This window comes from Bacillus rossius, chromosome 2 (assembly GCF_032445375.1).
Source record: "Bacillus rossius redtenbacheri isolate Brsri chromosome 2, Brsri_v3, whole genome shotgun sequence".
Classification (NCBI taxonomy): Eukaryota; Metazoa; Arthropoda; class Insecta; order Phasmatodea; family Bacillidae; genus Bacillus; species Bacillus rossius.
The window spans coordinates 121816217-121828410 of record NC_086331.1 but is presented as its reverse complement, the minus strand read 5'-3'; the positions used below and the strand labels follow the sequence as shown (position 1 = coordinate 121828410).

At 41.2% G+C, this 12194-nt stretch overlaps 1 protein-coding gene across 3 annotated transcripts in view; it reads right to left on the bottom strand.

Moving 5' to 3' along the window:
* The window catches only part of LOC134529722 (organic cation transporter protein), a 98010-nt gene that overhangs the window by 77196 nt on the left and 8620 nt on the right, over positions 1–12194 (bottom strand). The window contains exon 1 of one of the 3 annotated variants that reach the window (XM_063364103.1): positions 10756–10911. The exons of 1 other annotated variant lie outside the window; for it this stretch is intronic. In XM_063364103.1, coding sequence (XP_063220173.1) covers positions 10756–10798 — 43 coding nt within the window. In that variant the 5' untranslated portion in view covers positions 10799–10911. Of the gene's footprint in view, positions 1–10755; positions 10912–12194 lie in introns of those variants that run through there. One more of the 3 variants, XM_063364105.1, reaches the window with a different exon arrangement.

Sequence of the window (12194 nt, the reverse complement as noted above, 5' to 3'; positions counted from 1 at the left end):
GAGGGGAATAGTTAGGTACGTGGTGGGAGTACCGGTAGAGGAGGATAGTTCGTCAGCGGCGATGCCACTTCAACGCAAGCGCTAGCGGTCGAATGGGAAAACTGCATAATAATTACACATTTTCAATATGGGGGCCAAGATGATAGACAAGATGCAGACACACTATGGTATTAAATACTTCTGCACTCTAGCAGGTAAAAATTAAACTAATATGGTGGCAGCAGTCTCTAGCAGATGATGTATTTACTGGCATACTAGCACTCCTTGTATCGAGTACTGAAAGCAAGATGGCAGCAGCACCCTCTCTAGCAGGCGATATGTTCACTAGCACTCCTAGTATCAAGTATTTAAATCAATATGGTGGCAGTGCTCTAGCAGGTGATGCTATTATTCCTTCATACTAAAAAAATTGACAAGTTCGAATATGTGTGTTATTTTTATATACCGGTACCTTATTTAATTCCCTGTCTGGTAAATGTCTCGATGGCCATGGAGTCAAATGTAGATGTTTTCCAATACAAAGGTTCGATCTGTCATGGTTCAATTCACCTCGTTTCCAATTCGTTTCCAATGTATTTTTTTTATAAAACAATAAATTTAATATTTAATAGGTGATTTTTTATTGAATTTTGGATTTACAGATAAATAATTACGAATTTTAAGAATGACAAGAATATGTCATGATCGGCTTACTGTCGGCTGGTGGGAGAGGTATTTAAGCTGTTTTTTTTTTTTTTTAGGATTTTTGACGTGATAACGTCTTATAAATCGATACACGCCGGCTGCACGAACAAAAAATTGCCACGTTCCGCCTGAGCCGAGCGTGCAAGAACCGGCCAACCACCGTGCGAGAAAATTTCTATAATATTAAACAAGTTAAGGCGGGCTATTTAACTAATTGTTCGTGATTATATTTAAACAAATTATTTAAATTATATCTACAAAAACTGTTAATAATATCTGAAAATTAAAAAAGTATGCAATTTTTCATCAGTGTTTTCTTATGACGTTATCACGTAAAATTATCGTCCGTAAACTGACTTTACAGACAACCCCCCTTTTTTTTACCATGTTTTTTAATAAGTATATTTTACATAGATTAAACATTTGGGATCGAACAAGGTTAAAACCAAGGCCAGGGATCGAGGAGTCAATCAGTATGTTAATTGTTGATTTTTGTGATATTTTTTTAGATTTTTTTCCGAATTAATAATTAAGTAATTGCATATTTTCAAAATGGGTGCCAAGATGGAATCGGTATCTAATAGTTTAAGGCTTTAAAAATATTTGTGAAATAGTTTCCAAGGGATTAGTTCATGCAACTAAGTATTGGGCTTTAATTTTTGTGTAATAGTGTGAGATATTAAAAGTATGCTTATTAATCCAGTTGATTACCGGAACACTGAAGTCACCAACTATTATTTATTAGAATATAAATATAAATTAAATTCAAGAAAGAGAAAGTAACTTTGGAAGGTCTTAGGGTTAATGTTAGGAAGCAAATATAGGTATATTTACAATCAATATCTTACAACCATAAGTGAAGGTTATGTCACCCATATTAAAATTTTATCTGTAATTAAATCATATCTCGGTGTGGTTTTATGAAGAACCTTTAATGTCTATTGCTGCAGGGACTCCACAACCTTTAGTTAAATCTGTGGTTTCTAAGTTACGATCATTGTGATAAACTGCATAGTTAGGTGGGAAATTATAAGATTTAAGGGTTTTTCAGTTAACAACGTTTCAGTAATAGGTACATATTATTGCGTAGCTGTTTGTACATAATTTAGCAAAAAAAAAAAAAAAAAAAGGTAGAAATATTGTTCTTAAAACACAAATATTCTCATGGTAAATATAACGTTCTACCTCGCTGTAGGTCATTCATTGCTCTCGAGTGTTTACAAACCAAGGAGGGGGGGGGGGGCACGTAACCATAGCTGTAAGTTTGTTTCTTGGCGCTTAAGTTGCGGGCGTTTTGTTTTTACGAACTACAATCACCGGTTGATTTTTCAGCTTATCTCAGATATACTCAGAAGGAGTCGTCCGAAGGAAGGTCAGATGAGACATCCAGCTAGTCTAAGACTGTGTTGCTTTTAAGGTCCAAATCTTGTTCGGCGACGGCTATATGAAAATAAGGGTATGAAGGGTGTTTCGTGTGAATTTTTGCAACCTGCAGATGCTGCAGATTGAGTTAATTTATTATGTAAGTTGTTATTTCATTCGCTCTATGGGTCACATCCGTGGAAAAAAAAAACGGAATACAAGGAGGGCCTTTGTTCCTCCAAGCTGCTTCTTAGAGTCGCGTTCGCGAGGTACCGGCTGACATTGCGCTGGTCTAGTTACGGACTTGAAACAACTGCAGAGTGAGCTCGTGCCTGTTCGTCAGCAACTCTCGCTGACCCAGTTGCGCGGGGTTGCGCGGAGTTGCGCGGAGTTGCGCGCGGTTGCGAGCTCAGGTACTCGAGCACTGTCCGGACAATGCACCGCTCGTGTTCACTTGCTGACCGCAGACCTCCGCCTGACTGCGCGTCTTCTTCCGCAGAGGTTCACAGGCTTCGAGTCACCAGGTTCGCAAACACTCGAAGTCACCACTAATTCCACGCTTTCCATCACTGCGCGTGGAACACCACCACTTCTTTAAGCTCTGCAACTTGATTTATTAGAAAGTACAATTTACTGGTGAGGATGAGTACAGCCTCCTCCATCTTACTGTTGGTTGTTTGAATAGTCCAACTTACAGTTAGTCGTATCTATGTTTTGCGGTTCCCAGGAAATCACGGACGAAATAAAACCACCAACCTGTGGTTCTATAAGTAAAACATTTTGTTGAGAATGTTTATCTTGATTGTAGTCTGCAGATTAGCATGATTAATTGCTAGTGTCCAATGTCACAGTGAATGAAATTTTTGTGTTTTTTTTTTAATCGGTACACTTGACACACATAAATGTTTCGCCAGATGGTATTAAATCATTATCATAGCTCATACACTTCTCACGTATTCGAGCATCTGTCACCAGAACAAACAATAAATATTGGTCTACCCAAAAATGACCTACCACAAACTGGACTCTGTTCAGTGCACACTTGTTTCCAGCCAACTTAACCGAGACTTACGAGAAACACATTGTTGGAAGAAGTACAACTGAAACAATCTGCACGCGAGTGCTCACGAGGTTCGTCTACGATGTAACAATTTTCTTGCATGCAATTTTCAATTAAGAATTTGAAAAAAATTTCAAACCAAACTAAAAAATTGCTTTCAAATAATTTTCAAAGATATTCTACCTATTCTAAGCACATCAAAAATGTTTCAAGCCAATGCTAAACTTTGAATTTTCAAAACATTTTCAAAATTATATGCCACGAGTGTGAATTCATCAAAATACCAGTAGGCCAAAATATTCACATTTAATTTTTTTGCACCGTCATTATCATATGCCGCACAGAGTCACACTGAAGGTGGTCATAACACTTGACATGTGTTCGGACTTAGTGACAGTTGTCTGTGCTCAGAGAGCGCTGCACACGCGCTACGAGGCCTCAGCAAATTTTACACATTTCAAAAATCGGGGCAATACACAGGCGCATCTGTCGCAATACGAATACTCTTATTCTGCATTCTCTGTAGCTTGATTAAGTGAGATTCCGCTATGCTGTTGCCCACACCGGCGCTGCGTACGTGATTATTGGTTTTATTAGCGCGTTATAAATTATTATTCTGTTTTTAACAGAGCTACCTAATCGTCTGCTCATGACGGGGTAGAGGGCCATGAGACTAGTGAAAGCTGTTTTTCTTTTCGCCTCTATGTGATCGCGCCATAGTAGTTTCCTATCCATGTGCACGCCTAGTATTTAACCACATTTTTGTGAGGAATTCTCTCATTGAAATGTGTTAGTCGTGGCCTATCTTCGAGTGGCGGGAGATGTTTACGCGTAAAAACTATAGCTTCTGATTTAGTAGGGTTTCCCTTAATTCGCCATTTTGTGCACCACTGTTCTATTGAATTTACGCTGTTTGCAATCTGTCTGCTGCGAGTTCTAGAATACAAGATCTGCTAAACAATACCGTATCGTCCGCGTAGCAGCCAAACTGAACTGATCGGTGTGCGGGCTTAGGCATATCATGGATATAAATATTGAATAAAACCGGCCCCAAAATGCTGCATTGTGGGACTCCTGCTTTGATTATTTTTAAATCGGACTGTGCTCCTTCTGTCGTGACTCTAAACGATCGATTTTTTAAATACGAGGACAGTAATTTAATATAGCAATCGGGGAAGCCAGTTTTATATAATTTATAAATTAAGCCTTCATGAAGCACTCTATCAAAGGCTTTTTCTATGTCCAAAAACGCTGCGAGATTATAGCTATTTTGATTGAACGCAGTTATTATTTGTTCTGTCATAAGGACCAGTTGATGCGTTGTTGAATGCGCGCTGCGAAAACCAAATTGTTCGTCCGGCAGTACGTTATTTTCTTTAATGTGAGCATTTAGTCACTGCAGAATTATGCATTCGGCTACTTTTGACAATGTACTCAGCAGACTAATGGGCCTATAATTTTGGGGCAGTGTCTTATCTTTTCCGGATTTATGAAAAACTATCACATTAGCTTCTTTCCACTGCGATAGAAAATACTGTAGTTTAAGTATTCCATTTATTAATTGAGCTAGGTATTCAAAAATTTCGTCAGGCAGTTTCTTAAGGACTACTGCCTGAATGCCACCGTTTCCCGGTGCCTTACGTGGTTTCATACGCCTGATAGCCTGTTTAACTTCCTGAGATTGAGTTAAGTAAGGTTTTGAAGTTAAAGGCTGATTAAGTTTAATTGTAAGGTCCCTGTATATTCCGAATTAAATTGCGGATCACAGGGTTCGATATTAGGTTGAAAGGCTAATTCAAGGGTATTCGCGAAGGCTTGTGCTTTGTCTGTCGGTGTAAAGGTACGCGCGCACTAGGGCGTCACGGCAAGGACGGGAACGGACGATCGGTAGCTTCGGCGGTCCGACAGAAAGTTCACGAGAGGGAATTAAAAGACAGTGCGGTGCGTGCCGTACCGTCCGTCCCGATGAGCCATTGGCAATTCTTAGCAGTCGCACGTGCAGGACAGGACATGACGACCGGTACCGCCATTTCAGTTGTTTTACACATTTTACGAAATGGATGTCTCAAAGTTAATAATGTTGGTTGAAAATTATGAAGAGCTATATAACATGCGGCTTTTCATGGGTCATTCGGTAATATGCGAAAAATGTCACATCATCTTCCAACAAATCAGGAAATAATGAATGGAATTCGCCGAATTGGAATCTCTTCCGGTTTATGTTATGGATCCAGAATTTACACTTTCTTCGCCGTTTACGTTTCTCCTCCACTTCCATTAATATTGTACTAACAACTACAAGTTCTTCGTCACTTTCCATTGCAGTGACTCGGGTGACACTGTACCGTCCGAAACAATTTCCGTCCGTACCGACCGTCCGTCTATCCGTCCGTCCGTCTGTCCGTCCGTCCGTCCGTCATTGCCGCGACGCCCTAGTGTGCGCGTACCTTACAATTTCCGTCCGTACCGCCCGTCCGTCCTTCCTTGACGTGACGCCCTAGTGCGCGCGTACCTTAAAAGCGAACCCAGTGCGAGCTGATACAGTGCCGAGTCTTCCCGAAGTAGGCCACCCGAGAGCCGAGATGAGCCGAAGATTGTGGGCTCACTTCCTTCACTTACAGTGCGCCCGACCCACTCCGCTTTTTTCTTTTCTTTTTTTCAAGCGCGCGCCGTTCCTTGTATTGTTTTTTGTGTGCGCGCACTTTCCACTCTTCGACCTGACGAAAGCCGGCGCAGTCCACGTCTTGGAGCAGTGAGCTGGATTTCTACTAAACATTACATCATGCATATTTCTATTTTCAGTCCTTACACTTACAGCGAGTGTAAACTTTGAGTAAACGTAAAGAATGTGTTTAAAAAGTGAAAAACCGTACGACTACATAGGCCTACAACAAAAAGGTTCCTAAACAAGTATTGAAAAGAACTTCCCGACAAGGCCAATGGCATCATTAAAAGCGGTAAAGGACGGCTGGGTATCTTAGCAGCCCGCAGTTCGAAGCCCGGTGAGGCCTGTTTGCGCCATGGCGACAGTACAATAAAGTAATGGTGTGTGTCATGAGAGGTAAAAGTGTTTCGTACCCGCTCTGTGGCATTTGTGTGATCACTCGACCGTCGAAGTGGTAACACACGCACACACGCGCACGGCTTTCTCCAACCAGAAGCTAGTTAACTCGCCAACACTCCACACAACATAGTGAGTACTCACTTACTAATGAACTTGCTCACATCATACTCGCTTAAATTAGTATAGAGATGATAGCAGTGGGCGAGTATTAATATCAAGTAATTATTTATGAGCAATGTCGTTAGTGAGTGGATGAGCTCAGCAATTTTTATTTACATAGAACCGGTTAAAAATCTTCCTCGCAAAGTAAAGGTTCTAAATTAGTTTAATTTTTTTGTTTCTAATATTTAGAAATTAAAACAAACTAAACAATAATTGCATATTATTATTTTTAAATACTAGTGCCCTAGAAACTACAAAGGAAACTCACCCAATACAAACGCCCCATAAAGCAACATAGTAAACTTGCCCAATACAATCCCCCATAAATCTGCATAGTAAATTATCACAATACAATCGACTCATATAGCTGCATAATTAATAAGCCCAATAAACTCGCCCAATACAATCGCCCCAGAAGAAAGCATTGTTAACTAATGCAATACACTCGCCTCAGAAAGATGAAAAGTAAAATAGCCTAATACAAAGGCTTTTAAACACTGTATAAAATCTCAACCAATACAAACGCCCCAAAATGCTGCATAGTAAAAACACCCAATATAATCGCTCAAGAAGTTTGCAGAGTAATCTTACACAATAAAATCACCCCAGAAAACATAAAATTAAAACCGCCTAACACAATCTCCCTAAAAAGCTGCACAGTAAACCTGACCAATAAATAGCTCCAGAAAGTTATATGTATAAACTCGCGCAATATAATCGCCCAAAAAAGCTGCACAGAATACTCGCCCAAAACAATAGGCCCAGAATGCTGCATAGTAAATTCGCCCAATACAATATGCCCAGAATGCTGAATAGTAAGCTCGTTCAATACAATCGGCTCAAAATGATGTATCGCAAACTCGCCCAATATAATTGATAAAAAATACACAGTAAACTCGCCCCAGAGAACTGTGTAGCAATTTCGCCCAATATAATCGCTCCAGAAAGCTGGCGTTGCTGCACGCAGTAGTTTACTTAATACTTGATAATAAATTTTGCTATGATGTTTATAAAAATTGCTACATGCGAAGCTATTGTTACTGCTCGTCACATTTTTGCTCGATTTAATAATTTCAAGGTGTGTACTTGCTGTTTGCTGTTTATGAGGGGACGACGTTTAATTATTAGGTGGGTGATTTCTAGTCGTTGAAGTCTTGAAAATTATTTAAACAATTATTAGAGATAAAACAAATATGTATGCAAACTTATACTGAGTGAAGGGAAAGTTTTTTCTAGCAATGTGTAAACGCCACTCTTGAAGCTAGTAGCAACTTCACCGGCGAGAAGCCGCGGCAGTATCCTACTGCCAACTTAGGAAGACTCGGCACTGGCTGCCTCAGTTTCATTCCAGACGCTAAACTCTTGGCACTGCGTTACGACGTGATCGTCTGCTAGCCACATAGCGTACCTCCTCGCGTGTCAGAGGCGTCTCGGAAGCGTCTCGTAGGTGTCTGGTAGGTGTATCATAGGTGTCTCGTAGGCGTCTCGTAGGCTTCTCGGTGGAGTCCCGGAAGCCACTCGGAAGCGTCTCAAAGGCGTCTCGGAAGCGTTTTGTAAGTGTCTCCGAAGCGTTTCGGAGACGTTTCGAAAGAGTCACGGGTGCGTTTCAAAATATTTTCGGAGGCGTCTCGTAGGCGTCTCGGAAGTGTCACCGAGGCGTCTCAAGAGCGTCTGAGAAGTGTCTGAGAAGTGAAGTGTCTGAGAAGTGAAGTGTCTGAGAAGTGAAGTGTCTGAGAAGTGAAGTGTCTGAGAAGTGAAGTGTCTGAGAAGTGAAGTGTCTGAGAAGTGAAGTGTCTGAGAAGTGAAGTGTCTGAGAAGTGAAGTGTCTGAGAAGTGAAGTGTCTGAGAAGTGTCTGAGAAGTGTCTGAAAAGTGTCTGAAAAGTGTCTGAAAAGTGTCTGAAAAGTGTCTGAAAAGTGTCTGAAAAGTGTCTGAAAAGTGTCTGAAAAGTGTCTGAAAAGTGTCTGAAAAGTGTCTGAAAAGTGTCTGAAAAGTGTCTGAAAAGTGTCTGAAAAGTGTCTGAAAAGTGTCTGAAAAGTGTCTGAAAAGTGTCTGAAAAGTGTCTGAAAAGTGTCTGAAAAGTGTCTGAAAAGTGTCTGAAAAGTGTCTGAAAAGTGTCTGAAAAGTGTCTGAAAAGTGTCTGAAAAGTGTCTGAGAAGTGTCTGAGAAGTGTCTGAGAAGTGTCTGAGAAGTGTCTGAGAAGTGTCTGAGAAGTGTCTGAGAAGTGTCTGAGAAGTGTCTGAGAAGTGTCTGAGAAGTGTCTGAGAAGTGTCTGAGAAGTGTCTGAGAAGTGTCTGAGAAGTGTCTGAGAAGTGTCTGAGAAGTGTCTGAGAAGTGTCTGAGAAGTGTCTGAGAAGTGTCTGAGAAGTGTCTGAGAAGTGTCTGAGAAGTGTCTGAGAAGTGTCTGAGAAGTGTCTGAGAAGTGTCTGAGAAGTGTCTGAGAAGTGTCTGAGAAGTGTCTGAGAAGTGTCTGAGAAGTGTCTGAGAATTGTCTGAGAAGTGTCTGAGAAGTGTCTGAGAAGTGTCTGAGAAGTGTCTGAGAAGTGTCTGAGAAGTGTCTGAGAAGTGTCTGAGAAGTGTCTGAGAAGTGTCTCAGAAATGTCTCAGAAATGTCTCAGAATCGTTTCTGAGGCGTCTCAGTGGCGGAATCCAGTGCCTAGGATACACTGTCCGAGTACATTCGCCTTTCGCCTGACAACTCAATTACTAAGTGCAAGCCCGCCCACTCAAGCTAGCCGCCTGGCCGGGTTGCCCAACGGCGTGCAGAGCTCCAGGTGTTTACGTGGGGAGACCTAAGATGCACATAAAGTTCTGCCATTCCCGATTACACCCTAACAATTAACCTTCAGCCAACTTCGGGATTTGTTTTATTTTTGAGCAGGAAAAATGAATTCAAATATTAAAAGTGGTCGGTTAGGTTAGCTACATTAAAACAATTTAAAACACTATGGACGGTTAGTTAGGTTAGTATAGCTACATTAAAATAAACAGAGAAATATAAATATATATAAATAAACCCGAGGTTGGCCGAAGGTGAATTGTTCGGGTGTAATCGGGAATGGCAGAACTTTATGTGCATTTTAGGCTTCCCGTTTACGTGCCATTTGCAAACAGCTCGAGATTCATTAAAAGTGTCCGATTACTAAGGGCATGCCTATTTCTCGAAGATATTCCGAGACTAGCTGAAAGTTAAAACATTGGAGCATCGTCTGTGTTTCGTGATTAGGTGAGATTCTTTCAGGTGCACGTCTACTGTTAGAAATCCTATCACAGTAATTCAGTGCGTAGGCAAACGCGTCCTGAGTGGCTCGGTGAAGTAAGGCAACGAATTCTCTCGCAGACGCAAGACGGCCGCCAATCACAAGGAGGAATACCATATTGCAGTATGATGAGCGTTCAGATATTTTCGCGAAAAATCCTTGCCCACCGATTACGAATAGCATTTAAGAGCTGTTACAAGTCTCATTGAGACGTGTAACCGACAAGAAGACTGCACGCCAGTTCTGTGCCTGGCGCGTAGAGAAGAGAGCAATTAGGTTTTATTATATTACTTTCTTGTGCTTAACCTTATTACAGATCGAACCTATGGGCGTTGGATATTGCGCTTCCGCTTTTTCTCACACGTAAGTTTCACCGTGATATTGAATGAAAATAAAACGCTTCCCCTAAAAAAAAGTTTTTACTGAATGTCAGGGCTCGATAAGGTAAACAGTGACAGACGAACTGCGCCTGACCACGTGTCCGGCTGGCAGTGACAGTGGCACGTTCTCCTAGCAGTTACTGCCATTTTCCTCATCACACGTTTCCTAGCATTTCTCAAAAAAAAAAAAAAAACTACTAAACTAGTATTTACTCGTCAATTTCTCTCCTCCCCTACCGTGAGCTTATTTCTATTCTTAAATATCACACTTTATATATATATATATATATGTGTGTGTGTGTTTTAACGAATACAGCACAAACACGTGGTTTTTTTTATTGAGGGGGGGGGGAGGGAGAGTGGTCGTAAAAAATTGTCTGCCGTATATATTTGCTAGTGTAAAATAAAGAAGGAATTTAGGTTATTGTTGCAAGGGTATCTTATATACTAGCGAACACTGAAAATTAAATTTTAAAAGAACTGTTAAAATTAGCATGTTCCCGAAAACGTTTGGTATTTAGAAACCAGGGTCTAAACCAAATAATGGAAAACTGTAAATAACTCTTAACTGGTGGAAACACAAGACACTTAATCATGAAGCTTGTGCGAATCCTCCAGTTAAAGGTTCAATGTTTGGAGCGAGAGAGTTGCGTGGCGCGACAGCTGTATCCTGCAATCGTGATGTTTAGGAAGCGTGAGCATGCCAATATGCTGCGAGACTTGGCCTGTCACGTGGCGGCGCGGCACTCAGGAATGTAGAAGTGGGCGGGAAGCCAACACTCACCCAAGAAGCCCATCAAGTTTTCCAAGTCGCGGTCCTCGTCCATGCTGTAGCCTCGAGCACACACAACCAGTTCCCGCCACCGCGCGCCTGCGACTGTGCTTTGTTCCCGCTGAGCGCCGCTCTCTGCCGCCAGGCGCGCTCTAGTCGCCCTGGGGTGCACTGGCCTGGGAAGCCATCTTTTCACAGACGAGAGAGCCAAAACCCGAAGTTCCCCGAAGTTCATGCCTTTTTTTTCCGTATCTTTAATGTAGCTATCCTAACAAAATCAACCGTCCACAATGTTTTAAAGTATTTATAATGTAGCTAACCTAACCTAATTGACCATTAGTATCCTTTTATCAACACCGCCATATTTATTTACAATGAACAAAAAAAAACCGAAGATGCACGATCGGGCGTTTGCCTCTCTCGTTTGTGAAAAGAAGGCTCCCCGCCCGACTACCCGCATTCCGCCACTACCGATTCAAAAAGTCTCCCGCCTACTGGCAGCGCTCATAGAGTAAGGCATCTCCCATAGAACGTAGTGATCCTTGTGCCTGGGAAAAAGTACTAGATTCAATATGGTGACCGAATGTCAATGACTTAACATCCTTACAACGAACATATGGCTGTTAGCTAGGCAACCGTGCGTATATACAAACAACCCGGAACATGTACACGTCTTTTGTCGCAAAATTGTTTGTCATAAATTTAGGACAAACGACTTCAGGACAAACGAAATTAGGACAAAAGACTTCGAGACAAACTTTTTTTTGATCACAGGGCAAATGAAAAATTATAATATAAACAACGTAGCGAAAATTATGTTAAATACCGGGGAAATGCTTTACATTCTATATTAAAAAGGTCATTGTTTACGATAGTTGAATTTTTTCATACTCCTTGTGAAGGACCACTCCGGTTTCAGCGGCCTTCAACTGACCTTGTATTTAAGGTCTGCCCTTTGCTAAAAGGTGAAAGACTGTACATTGTTTGATTCGAGTCCGTTACTGAGCGTTTCACTGCAATTTGAAAGTGTTGGCCGAGGGTTCTTCCTCCTTTGGTTACCTCTCGCATGTCGCAACCAATGTAAACTCGCCAGCCCGAAGCACAAAGTGTCGTAGGTACCCGACGCGTCTGAAAGTGGATTCGTATAACATTCACAAAACTAATGCTGCAGCCCCTAGAAAGGCAACACAGTAATGAGAAAGAAGTGCATGACAAAAGCCATGTAAATTCATTGTAAATAAAAAAGTATATAGATTTATAAATGTATTTTCTTATAACTTTTAATAAAACCTGATTGTCGCCGCGGCAGTTGCAATCGAGGTTTATTTTTTATCACAATAGCGGCTCTCATCCTGAAACAAGTAAAGGTTACTTACTCGCTCCTGTCTAATTCTCATACTTCACTCTCCACGATGACAATCATTTGTCTTGTTTCAGTTCACATCGATAGT